Below are 24,468 nucleotides of genomic sequence, written 5' to 3' on the forward strand. Positions count from 1 at the left end.
GCTCAGTGTTGGAAGAGAATACAACAGAGGAAGTATGTCCTCACAGCACAGCAGGAGGCTCGTGTCTCTCCCCAATGATCAACTATTAGTCACTTAGGGTGGAGCTTGCCAGGTCTCTGACATAAAATTACTATTTTTGTCACAGTGTTGTCTAGTCATCAGAAACAAGTCACTTAGTCCAGCCCATATTCAAGGGAGAATAATTAAATTTCATCTCCTAGAGAAAAGAGTATCAAAGAAAGTGTAGATACGTGTTTAAACCTACCATAGTAATTAATATGTAAGAGTGTCATATAACCATTCAAATATCTCAATTCTCCTTGAAGAGTCACTGTCTAGATTTAGTGATCACTGAATCTTGACAGCAGCTATTGTTACTATGATGTTCCAGTGGTAATTTTTATTTCCCTCATTTTTCTACAAATATAAAACTTTAACGAAATGTAAATGTATAATTGGAATTCTTCTGAAAGGAATATTTGTCCCTTCTCCTTTGTTTATTTAACCATTTATCTGGATCAGCACTTTATTTGGGGTCATACCCAATACTATCACTCTTTTCTTACAGGTTGTGCCTGTTCCCTTTGGCCTGAGGATGGGCTTCCTGACCCATCCTCTTTCCCTTTAGACCTCTGGGAAACCAACTGGAAATGGAGCATAGCACTTCCTTATAGCCCAGGCTGGCCCTGAACTCAAACTCTTCCTGCCTTAGCTTCCCACGGTCACTACCATGCCTGACTGACTGACTATATATGGTCACTACCATGCCTGACTGACTGACTATATATGGTCACTACCATGCCTGACTATACATTTTGATGACTTTCTTCTTTCAGGTCATCTTGTGTATTATTCTTTTTTAAAAGTATGTGCAAAACGGATAAAGCTAAAATTAGAACAAAATAAAGTGGGCATGTGTGTGTATGTGTGTGTGTGTGTGTGTGTGTGTGTGTGTGTGTGCGCGCGTGCGTGCCACAGCATATCCCTGGAGGTCGAGGACAATCCTGTGGAGTTGGTTCTTTGTTTCCACCTTTAGTTGGATTCATGGGATTGAAATCAAGTCTGCAGGCTTGCAGGGCCTGACTATCTCATCCACAGTCACTACTCTTAAAACACTGTTCTGAGAGTCGAATCACTCTGCCCAAGACCCTTCAGTGGCTTCCACCACTTACACATTCATTGACCTGACATTCAAAAGTTGAACAATGCCATCCCAATTTGCCCACCAAGCTGTTTCCCCAATTGCTTATCTTTCTAAATCCTTTATTCCCTCTGCCCCAGCTGTCAACTCTCTGTGTGGGTGACTTCCGATGACTATTTCTAGTTTGACTAAATTATTTTAAGCCATTAGAAAATGTGTATTGGCTTCCTTAACTTAAAAAGTGACGCATGCTCCCTAGGAGAGCAGATGAAGGAGACGTCTACTCTCCCCCCGCCCCCAGGCGTTTACACTTTATTTTATATGTATAGATGTTTTGACTGAGTGTTTCTGAGCACTTCATACATGCCTGCTTGCCCTCAGAGATCAAAAGAGGTTCCCGGATCCCTTGGAACTGGAGTTCCAGCCAGTTGTGAGTCGCCATGTGAGTGCTAGGACGGCACCTGGGCCCTCTGGAGGAGCCGCTGTGCTCTTAACTGTGGAGCCAGCCACCTCCCAGCCCTCTTCAGGTTGGTTTTAAGAAGAGGCCTTTCAAGGTTTTCTGATCTCTCTTCCCTTCCTATTAGTAATCCCCATAATAAGCAGATGAGAAGCATGTGTGTAGACATGTGTGTACACGTGTGTACACAAGAGCATAATACATATCTGAAAAGATTACACTCAGAAAAATATAGGCATTTATGTTTGTACTGAAACTTACATTTTCAAAGCTTGTGCCTTATTTTCTCATCTCATCTCTGACAATCATAAGACAGAGAAGTGGCATATACTATTTATTCCAATTTTGCAGAGAAAAAATAAGGCTGAGAAGCTCCCATGTAGGCTCTGAGCCAAGGCTAGTTAACACGTCTTCTGTTCCTTTCCTACTTTGCCACATTAAAAGGCTATTCTGTTAGGTGTTTTAACAGGAGGGCGAACACCCAAACATGTGTGACCACGGCTGAAGCTGGGGATGCCACTACACCATCTCCTCCTCACTTCTCTTTGCTGGTGAAGGTGAAGCTGCAGGAAACTTGCCAACAGGAGTTAAGAGGCAGGGATCTATCTGCTCAATGTTGAGCTTCATTTCCAAAGAGATGCCTGGTCTCCTCACAGCCTGAAGAGTTAGAGAAGGTGGGAGATGTGAGTTTAAAGCTGAGGGCGCCCAGCAGGAACAAGACCAGCCTGGGGAGCGGCAGCACCTGAGGTGACATTTCCACCCTCCTCTGTGCATTTAGCCAACATGTCCCTACAGCACCTGATTCCAAACATATGCGGGTGATGGAACGTAACCTCTATTGCCTGTGTGGGGCTGTGCTAAAGGAAAGATTAAATGAGGTAAATTGATTTATCATAAGATTCTGGACAAGGGCAAACAAGGAAGAAAGTGCAGGTTCCTACGTGATTAGAACTGCTGCTGTTTTACACTGCCAGACTTCAAAATGTACAGCTACATATACAGCTTCAAACACAGACAAATGCAGGCTACCCACATTTCATAGCATCTTATGGTGGCAACTTTTATGTTATATGCCTTTTGTGCCAAGGAAAATAGATTATAAACATCTTTTCATCTGAAAACCATTTATTATTAGTGTGTATGATGTGTGTGGACACACATGACACAGTACATATGTGAGGGCCAGAGGACGACTTTGTAGAATTGGTTCTCTCCTTTCATCTTTGTTGGGGGATCAAACTACAGTCACCAGGATTCTGCAGCACGTGGTGTTACCTGTTGAGTCAGCTTATCTAGGTGTCTGGTTTAAAAACAAACAACAAAGAACCAACAGTGTCTCATGTATCTTGGCACTCAATTTGTGGACCAGACTGGCCTCTAAGTCATAGAAATCCTCCTGCCTTTGTATCCTGAGTGCTAGGACTAAAGGCATATGCCACCATGATTAGTTTCTTTGCTTTTTAAATTTTCTTTTCACTATGACAATACTGTGCTATGGTATGTTTTCTGCATCTATTTAATGCTACATTATAAAAGTATATACATTTTTAAGGCAGTATCTCACCACATATTTCACTCTGGCCTTGAACTTGTGATCCTTCACCCTTGGTCTCCAAAGCTCTGGTATTACAGGCATGGACCACCACACCTAGATGTGTTTACTCAGAAACAATTATAATGGCTAGTAAAAGAATACATTTGCCTATTTTTTCTAGTTTAACCAAATTTCTAAACACAGGACCACTGTCAGTTGTCTATCCTCACCAACTTGGTTTATGGCGTGCTCTGGTTTGGAAGTCAGGAAGACCAGCTGTCCTATAACTTTTGGTAAGCTATTTTTATTAATGCCTCTTTCCTTCTGTGGATGAAATATTCCCTAGTTTGCAAGGCTGGTGTGAGAATGGAAGGGAGTAATGAATGTAAAGTACTTTACACCAGGCCTGGCACGGTCCACACATGGGAGCTGGGGTTATATTTACACCACATATTTCTCATCTGCATGCTCCCATCTACTCTAAAGTCAGTCCCGATTTCCCTGCCACCAGAGAAGCCTCGGCACGCTGGCTAACTTGAGCTTTACTGTAATTAAGACCAAGAGGTATTGCCCTCCTCTCACGAGGTCCTAGGAATGCCTTCAAGCTAATTTCCAGAGTGCAGCTTTTAGTGAGTAAATCACTGAGACAAACACCCATTCTCCCTCTCAGTTATCTTTATTAGGATCTTACTCAGCACATGCTTGCTCCCCGGGACACTGCTGAACAGGTCATTTAAACAGCTGGTCCTTCTTTTCTCTAAACAAGATGCTATGTTACAGCCCGGGGGTGGCCAAGGGTCCATGGAAACCATATGGGGCAGCAGGCCCTCGAAATGCATGACCCTAGAACAGCAGCAGCCCAGGTGGGGGTCCATCCCCCGTGTCGCGTCCTTCCACAGCTGGGCTCCACAGCCAGCTCTGCCAAGTACTCATTACACAGCTGAAATTAACCAGAAGCCGGTGGCAACTCTGGGACATGCCAAGAGGGGGCAGTGTGGTACTACGGTTAAGAGAATGAGTTCCAAGGCCACACACCTGGGTTTGATATGGCTCTGCCACTTAGCTGTGACCTTGGGTCTCAGCTCCCCCTCTGTAGATTAAGCAGATACCCCCTTCGCAGAGTTGCAAAGGTTAAGTGAAATGCTGTGTGTCTGGTAAATGTTCACTAATAGCAGGGCACATGTTAAATATGACAGAATGACAGGTGACTAAATAAGAGATCAGAAACTGAAATTTTCATTCATGCATTCATTCATTCATTCATTCATTCATTCATTCAACAGGTAGTCAGTGAAAGCCTACTATATGACAGGTACTTTCAGGGGTTTAATGTGATACCAGAAGTGGTCTCTGCCTTCATGGAACCTGGACTTTATAAGTCCTTATGGCAACAGAACACTTATCCATATATTTCCTAATTACATCTGTGAGAAGCACAAGGAGAGAAGATCCCTGAGGCAAGCTTAGAAGACAAGTTGGAGTTAACCCAAACAAGGTAGAAGGTACAGAACAAAGCATTCCAGGAGAAAATTATGGGTACAATCCCTGAGCAAAAGGAAGCAGAACTTGGGGAAGCAGAGGGAGGCGGGGTGCAGCCAGGGTGGAAGCGACAGGGCTTGAGGTGAGCTGGAAGGGAAGGCTGCAGGCGACTATCCGACTATCCGAGGCCTTGCAGGTCGTTCGAGGATTTGAGCAGTTTCCTTTTCTTTTCTCTTCAGACAGGAGCTCATGCATCCCAGGCTGGCCTAGACTTACTGCGTGTCTGCAGATGCCCTGGCCGTCTGGTCCCCTCCCCCTCTGTCTCCAAGTGCTGAGATTACAGGGCTCTCTTCCATACCCTGCTCAGGACTCCCATGTTTACAGGCAGGAGAAGTTGCTTAAGTGTAAGGGATAAGGGACTTCCGTTACTTAGCAACCCAATTTCCTTTGTGCCTCTGCTTTTTTCGGGAGTTTGAGAAGTTCAGATAGGGTTTTGCTATGGGTCCCAGGTTCACCTTGAACCACTCACTATGCAGCCTGGGCTGACTCGTGCTTCAGCCTCTTGAGTACTGGGGATTACAAGTGTGCACTACCACATCTGGTTTCTGTTGACTGTTTTATTATTTTGTGACAGAAGGTCTCACTGCATGGATTAGACTGCTCTCAAATTCACAATCCTACTTCAGCCTCCCAAGTGTTGGGATCACAGATGTGTATTACTATACATAACTGATAATCTCTCTTCATGGGATGAAAGAGATTGGGTTTCACATAATTCTTGCTGGGGCCATCCAGGAGAGGGGAGTAAAAAAGTACTATGTGGCAGGTCTGCTTTTGGAGCAGAATGTGGCCCTTCAGGTTCTTTCTCACTGTTCAAGGAAGAGTCAGGCAGATGGAGGAACCAGGGTGGACATCCAAGGTTCCTCTTATCAGAAATCCTACAGTTGACCCTGTGAATTTGTGAATTATGTATATACTTATTCAACTTCAGTTGGAAATATTAGGCAGAAAATGTCTGGACTAAACATGTATGGTCTTTTTAAAATCATTATTCCTGGGGTTGAGGATTTAGCTCAGTGGTAGAGCGCTTGCCTAGGAAGCACAAGGCCCTGGGTTCGGTCCCCAGCTCCGAAAAAAAAAAAAAGAACCAAAAAAAAATCATTACCTTAAGCAATATAGTACAATAACCATTTATACCCAGCATGGTGGCACATGCCTTTAATCCCATCACTTAGGGAGAAGCAGGTAGATCTCTTTGAGTTTCAGGTCAGCAGGGTTACATAGTAAGATAGTGTCTCAAAACCAAACCAAATCAAACCAACCAAACAAAATAACTGTTTACATGGTACACACATTGTATTAGTCATGGCAAGGAATCTTGGGAGGGTTTCAAGTATTAAGAAGTGTGTGTACACTGTATGCCACTCTAAGTTTCTTTCAATTTTGTTCTTCTTTGAAACAGGGTCTGCCTATGTTGTCCAGGTCAGCACTGAACTCATGTACTCAAGCAATCCTCTTGCCTCAGCCCTGAATTGTGGAGACTCTAGGCACATGCCACCATGCTTGGCTACCAAATAACTAAGGGGCTTGAATGACCATGGTTTTAGGTGTTGGCAGAGGGACTGGTCCTAGAGCCAATTCCCCACAGATGCTGAGAAACCATCACACTGGGCAATGGACACCAAAATACAGTACCTGCTATTTCCTGCCTCTGATAGCTAATCCCTGACCAGCCTGCACCTTTCAGGCTTCCTGCTACATCAAAAGCTCGATGTCATTGGACATAGTGACCAGAAGACTACGCTGGGTGTTACAGGTACAAGATTTACATAGGCAGGGTTGGGGTCTGGGTGGATTTTAGTCTGTAAGCAGCAGCTCCAGACTCTGGGCTTTCTGGTCATTTGGCCACTGAGAAAATGATGCCTGCATTTTACTTGTCTAGAGCACATGTACACAGAGCACAAGATCTACAGTCTCTCCTCGAAACAGAAGAATCAAAGAGGAACGGTGATCAGGGGAGGTGTAGGAATGCCAAAGTACCAGAGGATGGTAACTGTTCTGCTCCCAAAGGCAGTTAAACTTGGTAGGAGAGAGAAGAGGACATGACAGCTGGGGTTGCCCTTCCCATGCCTCCCTCAACCTCTCCCAGCCAGTAAACAGGAAGCCAGGCTTGGGTGCCTGCCAGAACCCCGACTTGGGCAGGAAGCTGAGGAAACAAATGTGGAAGACTATCCTCAGTACAGAAGAAGGCTCCTGAGAAAGTCCTAGGCAGGAGAAGAAAACCCAGCTCCTGTGCAGAACTTTCTCAGGAAAGCAGCAGCCTGAGCTGCTTGCACACCTCAGGCATGGCCTGTGGGTCAGGCATGGCCCTAGCAGGATTCACAGAGATGTCTCGGTGAGAAGAGAACCAAGTCGGGAGCCTCCCCTCAGGGAAGCCTAGATCACCCAGGAAGCAGAATGGAGTCCATGAGGTCTGAAGACCTGTTAGAGCCATCTTGGGTTGATGCAGAAGGAAATGATGGTGTGGCATAAGGATGGTGTGGGGAAAGTAGATGCCAAGGAGAGACGGCCTGCAACCAGGGCTATTGATGGGCACCAGGAAGCTCCTAATGAAATAATGGCCCGAGGTAATGACCAGCAGGGATGCTGAGGACATTAGGTAAATGTTGAGGAACCTCTGTAATGGGCTGTAATCAGGATAACTACCCCATCAATCAGTCTGCACACCACAGGCCAGCTGTGTGCTGAGGATGATGTACTCAACTATACCTCAGAGGGACCTGGGCTCATGCACAGCACATCTACTAAGCAGTCTTCAGGCATGGACTCTGACTACTGGTTTACAGAAATGTGGGAGAGAAGAATAGGACTAAAAACAGCACAGGGATGCCACTCACAAACCAGAATGTGGGAAACATAACAAAAGACCCTCAAAGAGGTAACTGCAAGAAAAGAAAAGGTAGGAGGGACTACAGATTAAGTAAGTGCCAACAAGGACCACATAAAACCCACGTGGCACAAGCTTGACGCCTGGTTTGGAGCCCTGGAACCTAAGTAAAGACGGAAGGACAGAACTGACCCTACAAAGTTATTCTCTGATCTCAATGTCAAGGGCACGCATACACACACACACACACACACACACACACACACACACACACACACACACATCCCAGATAAAATCTGAAAAAGGAAGGCCAACCAAGTACAATGTATGGACTAACAGCAAGCAAGCTAAGTGAGAGTTTTATGATGTTAAGAGATGTGAAAACATCACAATCTGTTAAAGATAACATTAAAAAGACAGACCTAAGACGATGGTAAACATGAATTAGAATTATCTGTCAGCAAGGGGAATGGATGAATGATGTCAAAGTTGTTTGTGAATATGTAAGGGTTCATTTTACTTCCTAGTAAACATATGCTTGAAAGGTACTGTGACAAAATGTTGGACAGAACTCAAAGCCAGGATAGGCTGCCTCCTTTTCTAGCACACAGACATGGGGAGGGTCTTTTTAAATGCTGTCTGACCACTGACCTTTGTAAAGTGAACTAGCAGCACAACAAGCCCTGCCCTCTATAAACAGTGAGCTCTCCAAGAAGGTCCCATTGTGACAACAGGAATCACTAACATGGGATAGGGGAAAGGACAGGGTCTCTGAGACCCTTCATAGCTCTCTGTGTAACTGCCCTCTCATGGGATCATCCTCTGAGAGGAGAGCTCATTTGTCTCTAAGCAGCCTTACCACAGCCCCATCACTGAGGTGGGGGCCCTTCTCATTTGATGAAGAGAAGAAACATGTCCCTGCCATCTGCCATCACACACTTCCTCTTCCTCCTCCTCCTCTGCCTACTCTCCCTAACCACTAGCCACACACCATGACTCCTGCTTAGACTTTCTGAAACCAAGCCAGGCCTGGGAGCTGAAAGGCCAGCCAAGAACAGAGAAGGTTCTCTGGAAGCTAGGATCTTCAGGGAACTGTTCTGGGGGTCCTCCTCCTTCAGTGAAGACTCCCCTCATCAACTGTGCAATCTGCATGCTAACAGCTGCTGACTTTCCCACCTAGAGGTAGGCTGCCCAGACAGAATCCCTGTCATAGTTAGCTTCTGTGCTAAGAACATGAACCTGACATGCTAAAGCTGAAAGGCTGTCCAGAATGATATCCCCCCTACCTCCTCCCTCTGAGACCTTGGGTACTTTTCCCATCTCTAGGAGGATGTATGCAAGCCACACAATGCTGGGGGACTCATCAACAGAGTCTGTCTTTGCTTATTAAATATTAAATATCACTATACTATTAATAGCTCTCCCAGTCAGTCCCACAACAGAGCTGCCAATGTGGTTAAAGGTTTTGCCACCAATGGGAGCAGGGCTCCACTGGTCCTCCCATGTGCCCATTTCTGAAAACTTACCGGGTGTTGCAAAGGGAGAGGATGGAGAAAGGCCAGTTTGGAAGGGCCTCAGTGGGGAGTCCCTGACTAGCCAAAGAGCAAGAAACAGTGGCTGTCAGAGCCCCAGGGCCTCTCATCCTGTGGTTTCTCGCAAGCACCCCGCCCCACTGCTCTCATTCATACCACCCTTTCTTGGGTTTCTACCACACGTCCCAGCTTATCGCTGTGATTTTGGTTGTGTGCTTGATTTGTTTAGGATCTGTTTCTCCCACTGGCTTGCCATGTTTGCATTCTTGATTATTCTATTCCCTACTTCTGGTGTAGTGTCTTGCATACAGCAGATGTTCAAAATGTTTCTTTGAATAATGAATGAATTCTTCAATCCATGTATCCCCCTGAAACTCCCACAATTCTTCAATATGTATGTTTCTGCTCCCTGGCTCCCACCTACTCATTCCTCAGAATCCCCCAACTCCTGTCTACTCTTACTCATCCTCAAATGAGCCAGCTGTCTTCTGTGACTCCATTTCATAAGACCGAATCTCTTCTTTTCCGAACAGTCAGGGCCTGGGTTAGTAGGTGCTTCCTACCAGGGAGATAGAGGAGAAGCTGAAGGACAAGGCTCACGGGACAGCTTACTGAAGTGGACACCCTGACCCAAGAATGTTATATACCAAGTTAGATACCAGACTGGAGAGAGGTTAGAGCCTTGAGACTGGTCAACAGTTCATAACAATAGCCAGGGAAGGCTCTTTGGAGAAGCAGAGTTGTCCTGGTTTTAAAGAATGGATAAGAGTGTGCTGACTGAGTGGTCAGAGACGGGAGAGAATTCTTCACAGGAGAATAATCTCCAGGCACCAATAGGGGACAGGGGGTAGAAGGGGTGGCTGGTCTGCAGGAAAGCTGGCATGGATGGTACAATGAACAGCTTTGAGGGATGAAGTTGGTCTCAAGAGACCCATGAAGCCTGATGTAGAAAACTGAACTAGGTCTAAGGTTGTAAAGGGAATACCCTGGGCCGGAGAGCAGGACATTAGTTCTGCCCTGGCTAATGTCCCTGGGTAACAGTCAAGCTAATTCTGTCTTCAGACTCTGCATACAGGTATACAAATGAGCAACAAGAACTCTCCCAAAGTACTTCGCAAGGTGGGTCAAGTGCTTGGGAAATCTATTTCTTCTCTCTTAAAAAGGAATCTAGATAGGCTTAAGACTTTATACACCTTCACACTTTACACAAAAGTCATATACAAGAGTGAAAGATGGCATGCTTACATCTTGTCAGAAGAAAGGAAGAAAGGCCAAGAACAGATGGTGTCTGGAGGACCAGCCTAGAAATAGAGAGATGGGCAAAAGCTCATCACAGAAAGCAAGTGCTGCTCATAGTGTGGACCATGACTGCTTCAGTCAGCCACGATTCTGCTCCAGCACAATTCCTGGTGCCTATTTTAGGAAGAGCATGGCATTTTCTGAAGAGCAGTGTATTTCCAGGTGTCTGGGCTTCTGGGCAGCTTTAGAGCTGCTACCTCAGGGAGGAGAGTAGTAGGTACCCCTCATGCTCCCATCCAATGGGAAGAGGAGGAATAGGTACCCCTCATGCTCCCACCCAATGGGGAGAGGAGGAATAGGTACCCCTTCATGCTCCCACCCAATGGGAAGAGGAGGAGTAGGCACCCCTTCATGCTCCCACCCAATGATTCTTCGTCTTCCCTGTGAAGTTACAGGTAGTTTGAAGTCTATCCTTCCCTCCTTCCCTGATCTAGTTAGTCCTTGAGGACTCAGAAGCCTTGGCCATGTGCTCTGCTCTCTGAGAATGTCCGAAGGCTGAACAGCTGCAGTTTTCCAACCATTCTCACAGGAGATGACTTCGATTCTTTTCGTCGCTCTCTTGAATGATGACAGCAAAGGCAGGGTTTCGGACCATGCTGACCAGTGCAGAACGGGATAGAATAGGATCACCACCTCCTCAGATCTGAACTGCATACTGACACTCCACATCAATGAAACCCAATACTGTGTTAGCTTTCCTAGTGATTACCTCATATAGCAGGCATATTAAACTCCCTGCCCACTGAGGCACTAGCTCTCTTCGGAGGTCCACCTCACCTACCTAATCTCACAGCCTCACATAGATTCCTATTTAAATTGTACCCTGGTGAATTCAGACAACTAGCTTTCTGAGAATAATGGCTATATTACATGCAGCCATCCATGTTGGCACATGCCCATAATCTAACACTTAGGAGGAGGCTGAGGCAGGTGAATTATGAGTTTGAGGTCAGCCTGGGCTATAGAATGAGTTCCAGGCCATTGTGGGCTACACAGTGAAAACCTGTCTACACAGTGAGAGCCTGTCTCAAAAAACCAAAATGACAACAGAAAGATTTACATCATATATATATATATGATGTCCTTGGTTAGTGTGACACTGATATCTCACAGCCCCTGTGGCTCCTTACCTGACTGTCAGTCAGCCTGGCTTACAATGCACTTCCAGCTTTTCCTCTTGATTTTACACTGCTAACAAAAGGGCTACATATTTCAAACATGCCCCAAGTTCAACATAACGAATGACAGAGCTACTGAATATGATCATGAAACACAGTGGCAGTCACAGTAATGTGGGCTGCTCAGATCCCAAGGACATGTCTGAGTGGAGAAAAATTTGAAAGTATCCATTTGTACCAGCTAGGACAGCTGGGGGGGGGAATACTTCAGAGAAATTACAGCAGGAAAAACAGGGTCCCTTTAGCTTGGGGTAGAGCAAGCAAGATGCTGAGGGTAGAGGGGTCTTGCTTTCATTGTAAGCACAGCCAGGCACTCTGTGATATTTACAAGAGCTCTGCCTCATCCCCCCTTTTACCTGTTCAGTAGAGTGAAGGATCCACCTTCTCACCTAACCCACCGATTGCCAAAGGACCGTTAACTTTGTATTTGTTCATTCCCCAAGACCCAGTGCTGAGGCTCTGCCTAGGAAGCCTGGGGTAGGAATGGGCAGTTTTCAGCTCTTAAGTAGCTAGGTCAGAAGACTGCAGCCCTCAGTGAGATGGAGCCTCCCTTTCCTGTGTTGTCTGCTCAGGATAATGATGGTGATTAAGGGATGCTAGGGCAGAGTCCCAAAAGGGCCATTCCTCCCACTGAAGACCGAGGCAGACACGGAAAGCCGATCACGTCACCTTTCTCATGGTACTAGGAGGATCCTTTCTCAGAATCAACCTTTGAAACACAATGCCCCAGTCAGCCACTACAGTTCAACGGGCATTGGCACTTATTTTTATGTGCACTGGTGTTTTGCCTGCATGTATCTCTGTGTGAGGGCGTCAGATCTTGGAGTTACAGACGGTTGTGAGCTGCCATGTGGTTGCTGGGAATTGAACCCAGGACCCCTGGAAGAGCAGCCAGTGCTCTTAACTACTGAGCCATCTCTCCAGTTCCAAGGGTCAGTTCTTACTTATCACCCATACTTTGTGTCACTTACACCCAAGAGGGTGTAAAGTGGTTATGAAGGGACATCCTTTGAGCTCTCGCAAATAGCTGGGGCATTTAATGAGGCTTCAGATGAGGTTCTGGCACATGTCCTACACTGGGAATCTAGTTCTTGTTTTGAATCCTAATGGCATTCTTCCTGACAAGATATTTGGATTATAATCTTTATTTTCCATGCTGCCTGGCCAAACATAAAAGTAAAAGCATTGCCCATGGCCAAAAGAGAAACAGCTACAGCACAGGCAGCTGAGACAGAATGAAAAGAAAATGTTAAAATGGCCAAAGCACACAGAATATAAATTATATCTCAATAAATTTATACAAATGAACAAAACTGAACATAATCAAAGTAATTATTTTTTTCAGATCACCAGAAGAACAAGCATGTGTATGTATGTGTTTCTCTATCTAAGATCGTGAAGAACTTGGGGTTGTCAGCAGCCCCTGACTCAAGTCAGTAATTCCCATTCGGCTGAACACTGGGTAAGACAGTATGGATTCTGAAGGAGGCTGGAGAGATGGCTCAGCGGTTAAAAGCACTGGTTCTTGTAGAGGACCTGGGTTTGGGTCCCAGAGTAGATACACATGGTGGCCCACAACCACCTAGAACTTGGGTTCCTGGGGATGTGATGGCCTCTTCTGATCCCTGCAGACTACAGGCACATACTCGGTACACAAGCTAGACACTTGTATACATAAAATAAGATAAACAGATCTTTAAAAAAACAGAAGCATATACATCTAGAGTGGATCAGAGCACAGACTCTTCCAGGCCATAGGCTAGAGACTATTCCATAAAATATGCTGGCTCTATAAGATGTCAGTAGTGTAACATTAAAAAAGAGTGCTCTGGGCTGGGTGTGGTGGTGTGCTCCTTTAGTCCCAACATCTGAGAGCAGAGGTAGGCAAGTTGCTATATTTTTTTTTCTTCAGGCCAAGGCTCCATAGTGTGATCTTGTTTCAAACAAAACCCAATTCTGTATGAAAGCTTGGGGAAAATTGTGCTTAACACTGAGTTTAACAACAGTTGATGCTGCTGCTTTACTGCAGGACTTCTTGGAGCCTTTAAATGCTAGTGAACTCTGCAGCAGGATAAGTAGGCAGTATCTTCCCAAGGAACTGGGTAGGAAGCCCTTTTTATCATAAGCATCCCAAAGGATCAATATTCTTAACAACATACCATAGGAGATGTGGCTGTAAGCCATTTTTGGCTGATGACTCACTAATTCTTTTATAGGAATACAATTAATATGGGAACCATAAATAACTCTCACCTCACAGCTTCTGCTACTCAGTTTTTGGGGGTTCTCAGAGTGCCAGTATGGAGCCGGTGCTGGCCTGGATGTGGCCATGTGTATCAAGCTGGAGCCCCCTGCCTCAGCCGCCCAAGCATTGGGATTCCAGGTGCATATCCCAGAGCAGTTCAGTGCATCCTCTGAATGAAAACACTGAGGATTCATTTATTTTTTAAAAAATATTATCTATCTATTAATCATCTATTTATCTATTTGTGTGTATTTGTGTGTATTTGTGCGTGTGTGTGTGTGTGTGTGTGTGTGTGTGTGTGTGTGTGTATGTATGTATATGAGGATGCCTACAGCGGCTAGAAGAGGGTATTGGTCCCCTTGGATCTGGAGTTCTAGGCAGTTTTGAGCTACCTGATGTGAATGCTGGGGACTGAACTTGGGCTCCCTTGATGAACAACCAGTACTCTTAGCCAGTGAGCCATGTCTCCAACCCCATGGGTATATGTTTGTGTAGACTGTGCACATGTGTCTGCCTGTGTGTATACACATTTGTGTGAGCACATCTGGGGGCCAGAGAGCAATGCTGCGTTTTTCTCTTATCACTTCCACTTGGTTTTTTGAGACAGGCTCTTTCACTGAACCTGGAGTTCACAGACTGCCTGGGCTGGCCCCAGTGAGCTCTAGGGACACACCAGTCTCTGTCTCCCCAGTTCTGGGACCACAGGCTCACGGAAACAATGACACCAGACTTACTGAGCTACACTTCTGCTTTCTTCAACCAGAACCTCAGGGTAACTGCCTTAGCCTGATCCTCCTGGTTCCCACCTCTCTTGGGGCTCCTTGTATCAGTTTTCTCAGTCAGCTGAAAGGCACAGTACAGCTAACCCCAAGAAGTGGTTTGTATGCTCCCTTTCCAGGCACAAGGTTTGTCTTAGGTTTGTGTTGCTGTGACCAAAAAGCAATGTAGAAGGAAAAAGGCTCAGTTCAGCTTACAGTTCTCAGGTCATTCTCTAACCCTGAGGGAAGTCAGGGCAGGAGCCCTAAGAAAGGCACTAAAGCAGAGGTCATTATTGCTTGCTGGCCTGCTATTCCTGGCTTGCTTGGCCCACTTTCTTTTGTTTGTTTGTTTGTTTGTTTTTTGTTTTTTGGTTTTTTTTGTTGGCCCACTTTCTTATACACCTCTAAACCATCTGTTCAGGGGAGGTACCACCCACAACTGATCACTAATTAAAAAAATACCCCACGGGTTTGCTTACAGGGCAGTCTTACGGAGGCATTCTCTCAAATGTGGTTCCCTACTCTCTGATATCTCTAGCCTGTGTCCATCTGATAAAACAAGCAAGCAAACACAACAGGACAAGGCTCTACCTGCTGTGCACTCCCCCACCCGGTGTGTGTGTGTGTGTGTGTGTGTGTGTGTGTGTGTGTGTGTGTGTGTCTGTGTGTCTGTGTGTCTGTGTGAATGGATGTGGATGCTTGTGGAAGTCAGAACATGAGAGATGCCCTGTAACTGGAATTATAGGCGGTTTGGAATTACAGGTGGTTGTGGACTACATAACATGGGTGATGAGAAGCAGATTTGGGCTCTGTGAAGAGCTGCAAACACACTTAAGCACAGGAGCTATCTCTCCAGCTCACCTTTATTTGCTTTTTGAGACAGAATCTCACGTAGTCCAGGTTGACCTCAAACTCACTATGTAGCTAAGGATGACCTTGGATTTTGGATCCTTCCGCTTCCCTTTTCCAAGTGGTGGGATCACACATGAGCATTTCCACACCCAGTCTGTGCAGTGGTGAGGATGGAATGGAAGGTTGTTGCTCAAGCTCTCTGTTGACTGAGGTAGCCTCCACACTGAGTCTACTCAGGTAGACTTGCTCTTTCCTGGAAGGAAGTGGGGCCCAGAAGCTAATCAAGTTCAAGCAGAGAGGTCTCTGCTTTCAATTCCTGTTCACTCTGGGCTACCAGCAGTTAAAGGCAATGGGTTGCTTGAGGTTTGTGAACGACTCCATCTGAACATCAGCTACCATGGGATCACTGGCCTGCAGAGCCACACTGGGGCCATTGAGAAGCCAAGCCACCCGTAAGAGAAGTGTGTGTCTTTGGCACCCCTTGCCTGCAGTGAAGTAGCACCAGGCTTCAACTCAAGTGCAACCTGCAAGGTATATGAAATATTCTCACAAGAGGAAGGTGTGTTGTCCTTTTCTGGTTGTGGCTCTTGCAGATGATGCTGTAGCATGCACATATTCATTGTAGAATAAACCAGTGGAAGGGCCTAGACATCCAACCAGAGATGATGAGAAGTCGGGCCCGAAATCTATGCAGATTACACTGGAATCCCTGCACTTGGCAGATGGAGGGAGAAGGATCCAAAGTTCTATGTCACCTTTGCTTACACTGTGACTATACCTCGCCTATACACAGAGGAAGGGAAGAGGACAGGAGTTCAAGATCATCTTTAGCTACTTATTGCGTTTGAGGCCAGCCTGGTTTACATGAGTCTCTGTCTAGAAAAGAATAAATTAAAAAAAAAACAAATAAAACTCTGGTTTCGGGCTGGGGATTTAGCTCAGTGGTAGAGCGCTTACCTAGGAAGCGCAAGGCCCTGGGTTCGGTCCCCAGCTCCGAAAAAAAGAACCAAAAAAAAAAAACCAAAAAAAAAAACCAACAACAAAAAAAAAAAAAACTCTGGTTTCTCTTCTACTCAGTGAGCCAGGCTGCAAGGGAGAAACATTCAGAGAAGCACATATGTATCTCAGTGACTCTTTGAGGCTGAGGGGTCACTGTCATCCTTGTGCGTGTTTGTTCAGAACTCCTGAGTCCACTATGATCCCAGAAGTTGTGCAAAGGTAAAGAGACACCTTCTCTGTTATAAGAAGTCTCTAAAGCAAGAGTGCAGCTTGCACATTTCCTGAGACGCTTGGTGATAGTCCCTTCCCCCATCCACATCCATATCAGAGACCTTGGGGTCATCTGGTTTCCTAGCTCTCCACAACACCTCTCCAGATTCTGCCATCCCACTTTACTCACGTCTGTCCCCTTCCCCTCTCTACATCTGCTTAAGCTCAGACCTTATCTCTCAGACACCTCTCTACTGCCTTCTCACCCTCCAACCTCACCTTCTTCAACCTCATTCACCACGAAAGCAATTACCTACGCTCAAATGTGTTTCCTACAATAATAACCTTTAATTCGTCCCAAATGCCCTCTGGTTTCTTCCTCCATGCCCACTGCCTGGGATTCTTGCCTTTCCTGCACCATGTCAGACTGGTGCTCCTCATCCTCTTCTAAGAGCTGGTGAGCACTGTTGACTCTGTGACAAGTAAGTCCCCCCTTACCATTGGACCAGAGCCCATCGCTGCAGGCACTGAGCCCTTTTTGGTTCTCCTATGGTACTTATTATCTATCCCACGTGCCTCAGTCAGCCCTGCTCTGGGTATACTCCTGCCTTGAGAGTCTCTTTTGTTGATCCCAACACGGCATCTAGGTTCTTTCTTAGTGTGCTTCTGGAGAAAGAGCTGTGTAGGTAAAGACTAAGGCCCTGGCAAGCCCAACCCTAGTTTTCCAAAGAGGAAGATAGAGAGAAATGGCTTCTCTCCAGGTTCTATCCTTAAACTGACAAGACATCTGACCTCAAGGAACATCTTAAAGGCACTTAGACCAGAGCACACACACTGCCTCCCACAGTGCTGGCTGCTTTCTTTGTGATGCTCTTCTTTCAGGGGCTCCTGTGGCCCAGCCATTGAGTTAACATCCTGGCAATCCTGAGCCCATAGAGTCAGCAGACAACAGAAGTCCTAACTTCCTCTTTCAGCTCCAGTCAGAGGCCAGGATGGCAGTCTTCTCTTACTCTCTCCAGATTACCATGAATTCCTGTTCATTCTGGCATGTATCTATGTCAATATTTTAGGAAGATATGACATATATCTGTCATCATTCTGGAGATCCACAACCAGAGCCCTTACTTGTCTCCATATCCTTACAATACTAATTCATGAACTAAGCAAATGAGTTAATGGGTAATCTGGTTTCAGTGAGACTAGACTAGCATTCTCTGAAGCATGCAATGACAATGTCTGTTGCCAGTGCCATTCTGTAAGCATCTTATGCCTCTGACTGAACAGGAGGCAGAGTATTGCTTGATGAAGTTAAGTACTCAAAAGCTCTGAGTTTTTCTTGCAACAAATCTCTTCCAAGACATAGACGGTATGGCTACACCAACCAGCTGAACAGACAACAGGTCAGAGGGCCTGGGCCTGCCCTTCATACCAATAGCAGCCCACACATTACCCAATTGCTCAGCAATTGAGCAGTTGAGCCCTGGGCATCAAGGAGTTTCCCTGGCTCCGTGAGGTGTGTGGCACAGCTAGCACACACAAGGGCATTCCAGTGTTTCTGGAAGACAGACGGAGCAGGAGAAGAGCCTAGGGAATAGGTCACCAAGAGGAGCGCTCCTTTCTTTTCTAAGGAAACAAGAAGAGACCCTGGGGAGCTCAGAGACAGCCTAGGGCCTGGTTCAGCTGCTGAGATGCAGCCAGGCCAATTAAATAATTGCAATGATGGGGAAAGAAGGGAAGCCACTCCTTTCAGGCAAACTCCCGCCCCAGACAGGAGGCTCTAGGCAGCTGTGGTAACAGCAGCAGCAACAACAGGGCAGGGATTTCTTCGTCTGCCTCCCACTAGCTGAGAGCTAATGCTTAAATTAGCACCTTGGAAACACCCAGATCTACTGGCTGCACCTTCTCTCTAGCTGCTGCCACTCCCCCGAGCCTCCTTTTCAAGACAAGTTTCTCTTTCAAGTAAAAATAAAGAAAAAGATGCTTCTCCTACAGCTCACCTTCCCAAGAGAGGCCTTCAGCATTCTCTTACTACTGTGGGGTGGGGAGGGTTATTTTGATGATGGGGCCCAAGACACAGGCCTCTGTCCATACACCCGGGTCCTGAAAGGACCAACGGGGCCAATACTGGAGCTGCCTTATCTTTTCTTGGGGTCTAAGAAGGCTGACTCCACTCTGCTCTCCGGCTGCTTACTCACAGAGTGAACAAAGAAATAAACTTTTACTGAACCGTGTGCTTCAGCAGGGCAGGGCCCCAGCTGAACTTATGTTGCTAGCCACTGTGCCCCTGATAGCTTGTGTAGTTATCTAGAACAGAGTAGATGTTCAGTAAGTATTTGGTAAATCATTGTTCGGAGTCAATATATCAGGCTTCATGATATTCTTTGGAAGGCAGAATGAGGAACTATTGTTTAAACACTGAATGAATAGGTTATCTCAGTTCAAGGAAGACTTCCTAGAGGTCTCCATAAATAATAGCAAAAACTGGAAGAGATCACAGGTGAATCAGAGCCTGGGACCCTAATTTGATGTCTTTCCCCAAACACCCCTACATTCTACTCTGTGGTGTGCATCTGGATTCCTTATGACCCGAATGAATGTCCTTGGGGAAATGCTACACAAGATTCTGCTGTTCTCAACGGATTAAAGGACACTTAAGGAGTTTGGGGTTGGGGGTGGGGTGGGAGTATCTCTAGACTCCAATATGGGAACAGAGTCAAGAAACAGGACACTGTCTTTGACCCTCAGGTGTGAGACTATATTGCCATTTCTTTAAGATTCCCTCAGCCTCAGGGGTTGGGGATTTGGCTTAGTGGCAGAGCGCTTGCCTAGGAAGCGCAAGGCCCTGGGTTCGGTCCCCAGCTCCGAAAAAAAGAACCAAAAAAAAAAAAAAAAAAAAGATTCCCTCAGCCTCGGCACAGCATTCTCTGAAGACTGCTTTAGCCTTCAGAAAAGGGCGTGGGCAGCTATAGCTATCCTAATAGGCACCTCCTCCCCACAAACCTCTCTACTTCAGGACCACACAAACCAAAACAGCCCTGGAGTCTTCTGCCCAGGATTAAGAAAGAATACCAGGAAATAACAGAATCCCCCAAAACAATTGCGCAATCCTGATGACTTTATTCCTTCCTCTCCTTCCCTGGTCAGGTATGATCTTGGGAACCTCAGATAATAAACAAGAACTACCTCCTCTCCTGGACTTACCAGAACCTCCGCCCCTCTCATCCACACATGATCAGCTTAGAGCTGGAAGGGCATCCTAGTTTGAAAACAAGGTTAGCTGAACAGGGAACCTATAAAGTTCTAACTCAGCCCAAGGTCCTTCTTTACTTCCACAGAACAAACTTTTCCCTGGAGATTTTCTGTTTCCCAGCTAATTCTGTAGTGGCATCAAGGTAGGAAAAAGTCCTGCAGCATCTCTCAGTTTAATACCGTGCACGTCTACAAAGCCCATCTGTTTCAGCTTCACGAAACGTAGAAGACACTCATTGCCAGCTCCAAGGCAGTTGATTACCCAGCAAACTACCTGGCATGGAGATTGCCATACTTCCCACCTTCCCACTTGGCTACTGTAATAGGCAAGTTCCTTCTCTATGAAACCACAAAGCATACCAGTCCATTTGGGAGCTGAAGGCCCAAGGGAAGAACCTATTCTGGGCCACCCTAACTAACTAACACAGAGGGAAGAGACTTAGGGAGCCCTCAAGCTTCAGGAGTTGGAGAGCACGGGTCAGCCCTACCAGAAAACAAGGCATTCACTACCTATTGGTTCCTGGCCTATCGCACCTCGTTTTAGCTCTTACTAGCACAGGCCCCAAGGTGGGTTAGGCGAATGAACATGCCTCTACATTCTTTCCCTCTCCCTTCTCTAGGTCAGCTGGCTAGGCCTCTGACTTTCCTACCCATATGCCGACAGCAGTGACAGTCAGGTAGCCTCAGGGCAATGGCCAGCAGGCAACGTCTTCTTTAGGCCATGCCTCCACAAACTGGCATCACCCTCCCCCTTCCATCCCCTCGGCGCCGGCATCGATGACATCATTCCTGCCTGACTCCAGGACCACGGACCGGAGGCAGGATCCCCGCCCAGCAAAGACTCCATGCACGTAGGCCTAAGATGACAAGGGCTCTTCCGAATTCCGAACCGGTCGGCACAGCCCACTCCAGCACAGCTCCACCTCCTATCCTGGAGACACCTTAGCATTCTCATGGATACCCTTGATTCTCCATCTCGCCACCGCACACTCTTCTTCCCTTTCCCGATTCCGATGCCCCCAGATCGAAATGGGCTCCTCTCTCGAGAGGAAGGGAATTCCCAGGTCCTGCAATGAACCTCTGTCCCCACTGGTGCCTGGTTCCTGCTCAGCTTTGCTATCTTTATCTAAAGGACCGCCGGGCAGGTCTCTCCTTTTCTAAAGGCCTATTTCCTTCCTCCCTAGTCTGACCTGCTGGTCTCCTCCCTCGCCCTGAGCATCACAGGCCTTGAGGGTTAACGCCTTTCTCAACCCGACCCCTGGGGCCTGCTGCCAAAGATGCTCTGTGACAGACATCCTCCTAAATTAGCCTCCACTAGCGGTGTGCAGTATAGTGCTTCCCTTGGTCCTATCGGATGGCGTTCTGCATCTGCTGACCGTGCCCTCCGACCTTCCAGGTCCTTCGCTCCCACCGCTGGTAATCTCCCACGGTTTTCTCGCTCTGCAAGTCTCCCTCCCCCGGCAAAGCGTTTTCAGGACTCCCTCCACCTTATCAGATGGCGCCCCCTCGCACAATCCCCACGGCCTAGTTCCTTCCCTCCCCTCCGGCGGCGCCCCTCCCGGCCCTGGCCTGCCCGCCGCCCGCCCCCTCACCAGCGGCTGCATCTCCGAGTGCGCGGTGGGCACCTGGAACCGGTCGATCTCCTCCATCATGGTGCCGGCGGGCGAGCGGGCCAGGGGCCGGGCGCGGCCAGGGACGCCGATGCGACCGCGCGGGGCGGCGGCCCCAGAAGCCCGGCAGATGATGCAGACTAGGCCGCCCTAGACCAGTCGGGCGGATAGGCGGATGGAAGGATGGACAGGCGGCGAGAGGCTCGCGGAATGACTGAGACCGGCGTAGCTCCGTGGGGTTGCCTAGAGCTACCGCGGCAGTAGCCCCGCGGAGCCGCAGGTCTTGCCTCGCCTCCTCCTCCGCCGCCGCCTCCTGTCAGCAGCTCAGCCACTGCGGTGACTCTGCAACTCCACTTCCGGGTCCGGGACACCGCCCGGATCCTGCATTATTCATGAGAAGGCGGTGTCTGGGCGCCCCAGCCCTTCCCACTTGCGGGAGCTCCTTGCGCGGAGGGCGGACTTTCGCTGCGGAGGCGGGGCTTAGCAGAGCCAGAGGATCCCTGCGCGTCCAAGCCCCGCCTCTTCCCCGTGCCCGGAGGGGCTCTAGGTGCGCCTGCGCGCTCGGTGCCTGTCTGTTGCTGGGTAACCGCGTCAGGGAGGAGCTGATGCTGTTCTACAAGGGCGCGAGGACCCACAACGTCAGCTGTCCCTGAAGAACCCTGGTGACTAGGAACTGAAGTGGAAGAGAGTCTGCATTTCCTGTGTGTGGAGAAACTTCTCCCCGGGAGAGGAAGCGTTTTGTAGGTTTTGCAGGGTTTGAGGTGCTTTCTAATTTTTGCGGCAATGCCCTCGAAACAGATTCGTAAGCAGGTAATGTCTTACTGTGGCCTGCTGTCTTCTGATGACCTCTGACCTTAACCGCCAATTATTTCCTGTTGACCTCCAACCTTTCTCTCTCTTGTGTTCCCACTGACCTGATTCTCCTGTTCTCTCTCCCAAGTCCTGCCCTTCTCTCCCAAATTTTCCTGAACCCACAGTCATTTTACTTTTAAGCGAATCTGTATTTTCTTATTATTTCCAGCTCTTCACAGACCCATCTTGTCTAGTCTACCCCCTAAGACCTCAATATTCCATTCAGTCCCTTCCTTGTTGCCCTTTCATTCTTGTCCCAATGGATTTTTTTGTTCAGCACTGCTGCATGGTCCGTGCTGAGTTAAGTGCAGACAAGAGGCCATTTGCCATGTGGGAACTCAGAAAGGGGACACGAGAAGTGCACAGGAGACCCAGAATAGAACAGATCGTATACAGGAGTTTGGAACAAGAAGTCAAGCAGAGAGGAAGAAGAGAAAGACCCCCCCCTTTTTTTAAACTGTGTTCCCTGCCCTCAAACACGAATCTCCTCCTTATAAGACTCTCATCCACTTAGCCATGGGGACATTAGCTATGTCTCTGTCACCTGGCAAGATGTCATCCCTCCTCACAGGAAATTTGAGTTACTCCTCCCAGAATCACATGCATGACAAGCTAGTCTGAGGTTCTCGAGGTGCATTCTGGGATATAAAAGAATGACAGTGTCCTGCAGAAATTGCTTTTCTAACTTCTAGCAGAGCTTCTACTTTTTTAAAAAAATGCTTTTCTACACTTGAGCCTAGGTATATTGAGATTTGGAGAGCAAATCTGTGTCCATGATATTTAAGACTTCACATATTTTGGTAGTGATTCTTGTATATCAATCTTGTGCCCTCTGCTTCTTTTACACGCATCATCTACAGCTGATCGGTATTAGAGCTCTGTAGCCTTTAAGAGGCTGTCTATTCTTGTATTGGTCATGCCCTGGTTTTATGTTGAGGCAGAATCGTGATTTGAAACTCTTGCTCTGTGCTTAAGGCAGCTGACCCTTAATTTATGGACAGTTTGTTTTAACTTGACATTACCAAGGTTGAGGTAGCTATATATAGTAAAACATGCTTTTGATGCTTCAGGTTTTGATAGAGTTGTTATATCGATACAATCAAAACATAGAATATGTCCTCAATTACAAGAAATTCTCTGTGCCTTAGTCCAGTTGAGTTCTCCCTGCCTCCTACCCCCTAAGCACTAGTCTGCTTTCTCTTAACACAGATGGATTTTTTTTTTCCTAGCAGCTCATAATTTGAACAGAATGAGTTTCTCTAGTCTTATTTGGGGCAACATCAGTGACTAGTTACATTGAAAACAGAAAGAGGTGACAACAGAGAGGAAAGAGAGAACACCTAGGCCAATGGGCCCTGCACACATCAGCACTGTCTGCTGGAGGGAAGGGGTATTTTAGTACAATTTAAACACTAGGGTGTTGTCAGGAAAGGCTAGGTTGTGCTTATCACGATCTTGTCTCACTGAGATTCAATTTAGATCAACACTAAGCCCTAAACTATGGGATAAGTGGGGCTTGGGACATGGTTTCTGTCTCCCAGTATAACAGAGAACAGAAGGATGAAGGTCTTATTCTTGGGTTGAAGGAGAGAGGGGCATGCAGGTGGGGACAATAGGGAGGCCTCAGGGAGGAGGGCAGTAGGACTTTGGAGCTCATCCTGGTAAGGGAAGGCCAGGATTGGGACAGTTAGATGACAGAGAGAAACTTAAACTCTTTAGTCTGGTCACACTGCCAATCAGAAGGTGGCTGCTGAGACCATAGGCATCAGATATCTGTAGAGCTAGAATTATAGATGGTTGTTAGCCACCCAACGTGGACTCTGGGAATCAAACTCAGGTTTTCTGCAAGAGCAGTGTGTGCTCTCAATGCCTGAATCACCTCCCCAGACCAGCTTTGTAATATTTTCTCTTGCTCTCAAAGTCTCAAAAGTCTAACTGGGTTCTGAGGGCCCAGATGTCCCTGAACGGGCTGTCATCATTACCCAGTGTACTTCAGACCTTATCATTAACGTCATGAAAACTCTCCCATCAGCACACTGACCCGCTCTCTGCCTCTAGACTGATATCCACAGTATCTTTCTGCTCGAGGCCCTAGAAACTGCTCTTGCTCCGTGGCCTTTCCTATCTACCTCCGTCTGCCTCATCTTTCCCTGCCCTAAATTTCCTTTTCCTTTCTTGTGTCTGTT

At 47.1% G+C, this 24,468-nt stretch overlaps 2 protein-coding genes across 5 annotated transcripts in view; one reads left to right on the forward strand and one right to left on the reverse strand.

The window, feature by feature from the left end:
* The window catches only part of Fam219a (family with sequence similarity 219, member A), a 50,627-nt gene extending 28,853 nt beyond the window's left edge, over positions 1-21,774 (reverse strand). For all 4 annotated transcript variants that reach the window (XM_087551237.1, XM_087551236.1, XM_087551235.1 and 1 more), the window contains 1 exon segment: positions 21,413-21,774. In XM_087551237.1, the coding sequence (XP_087407363.1) occupies positions 21,413-21,472 (60 nt within the window). In that variant the 5' untranslated portion in view covers positions 21,473-21,774.
* A 329-nt stretch (positions 21,775-22,103) lies between these two features.
* The window catches only part of Dnai1 (dynein, axonemal, intermediate chain 1), a 69,669-nt gene continuing 67,304 nt past the window's right edge, over positions 22,104-24,468 (forward strand). The window contains 1 exon segment of the mRNA NM_001024342.1: positions 22,104-22,240. Within this exon segment, the coding sequence (NP_001019513.1) occupies positions 22,214-22,240 (27 nt within the window). The 5' untranslated portion in view covers positions 22,104-22,213.

The sequence above is a fragment of the Rattus norvegicus genome, chromosome 5 (assembly GCF_021556685.1).
Source record: "Rattus norvegicus strain SHRSP/BbbUtx chromosome 5, alternate assembly SHRSP_T2T, whole genome shotgun sequence".
In the NCBI taxonomy this organism is placed as follows: Eukaryota; Metazoa; Chordata; class Mammalia; order Rodentia; family Muridae; genus Rattus; species Rattus norvegicus.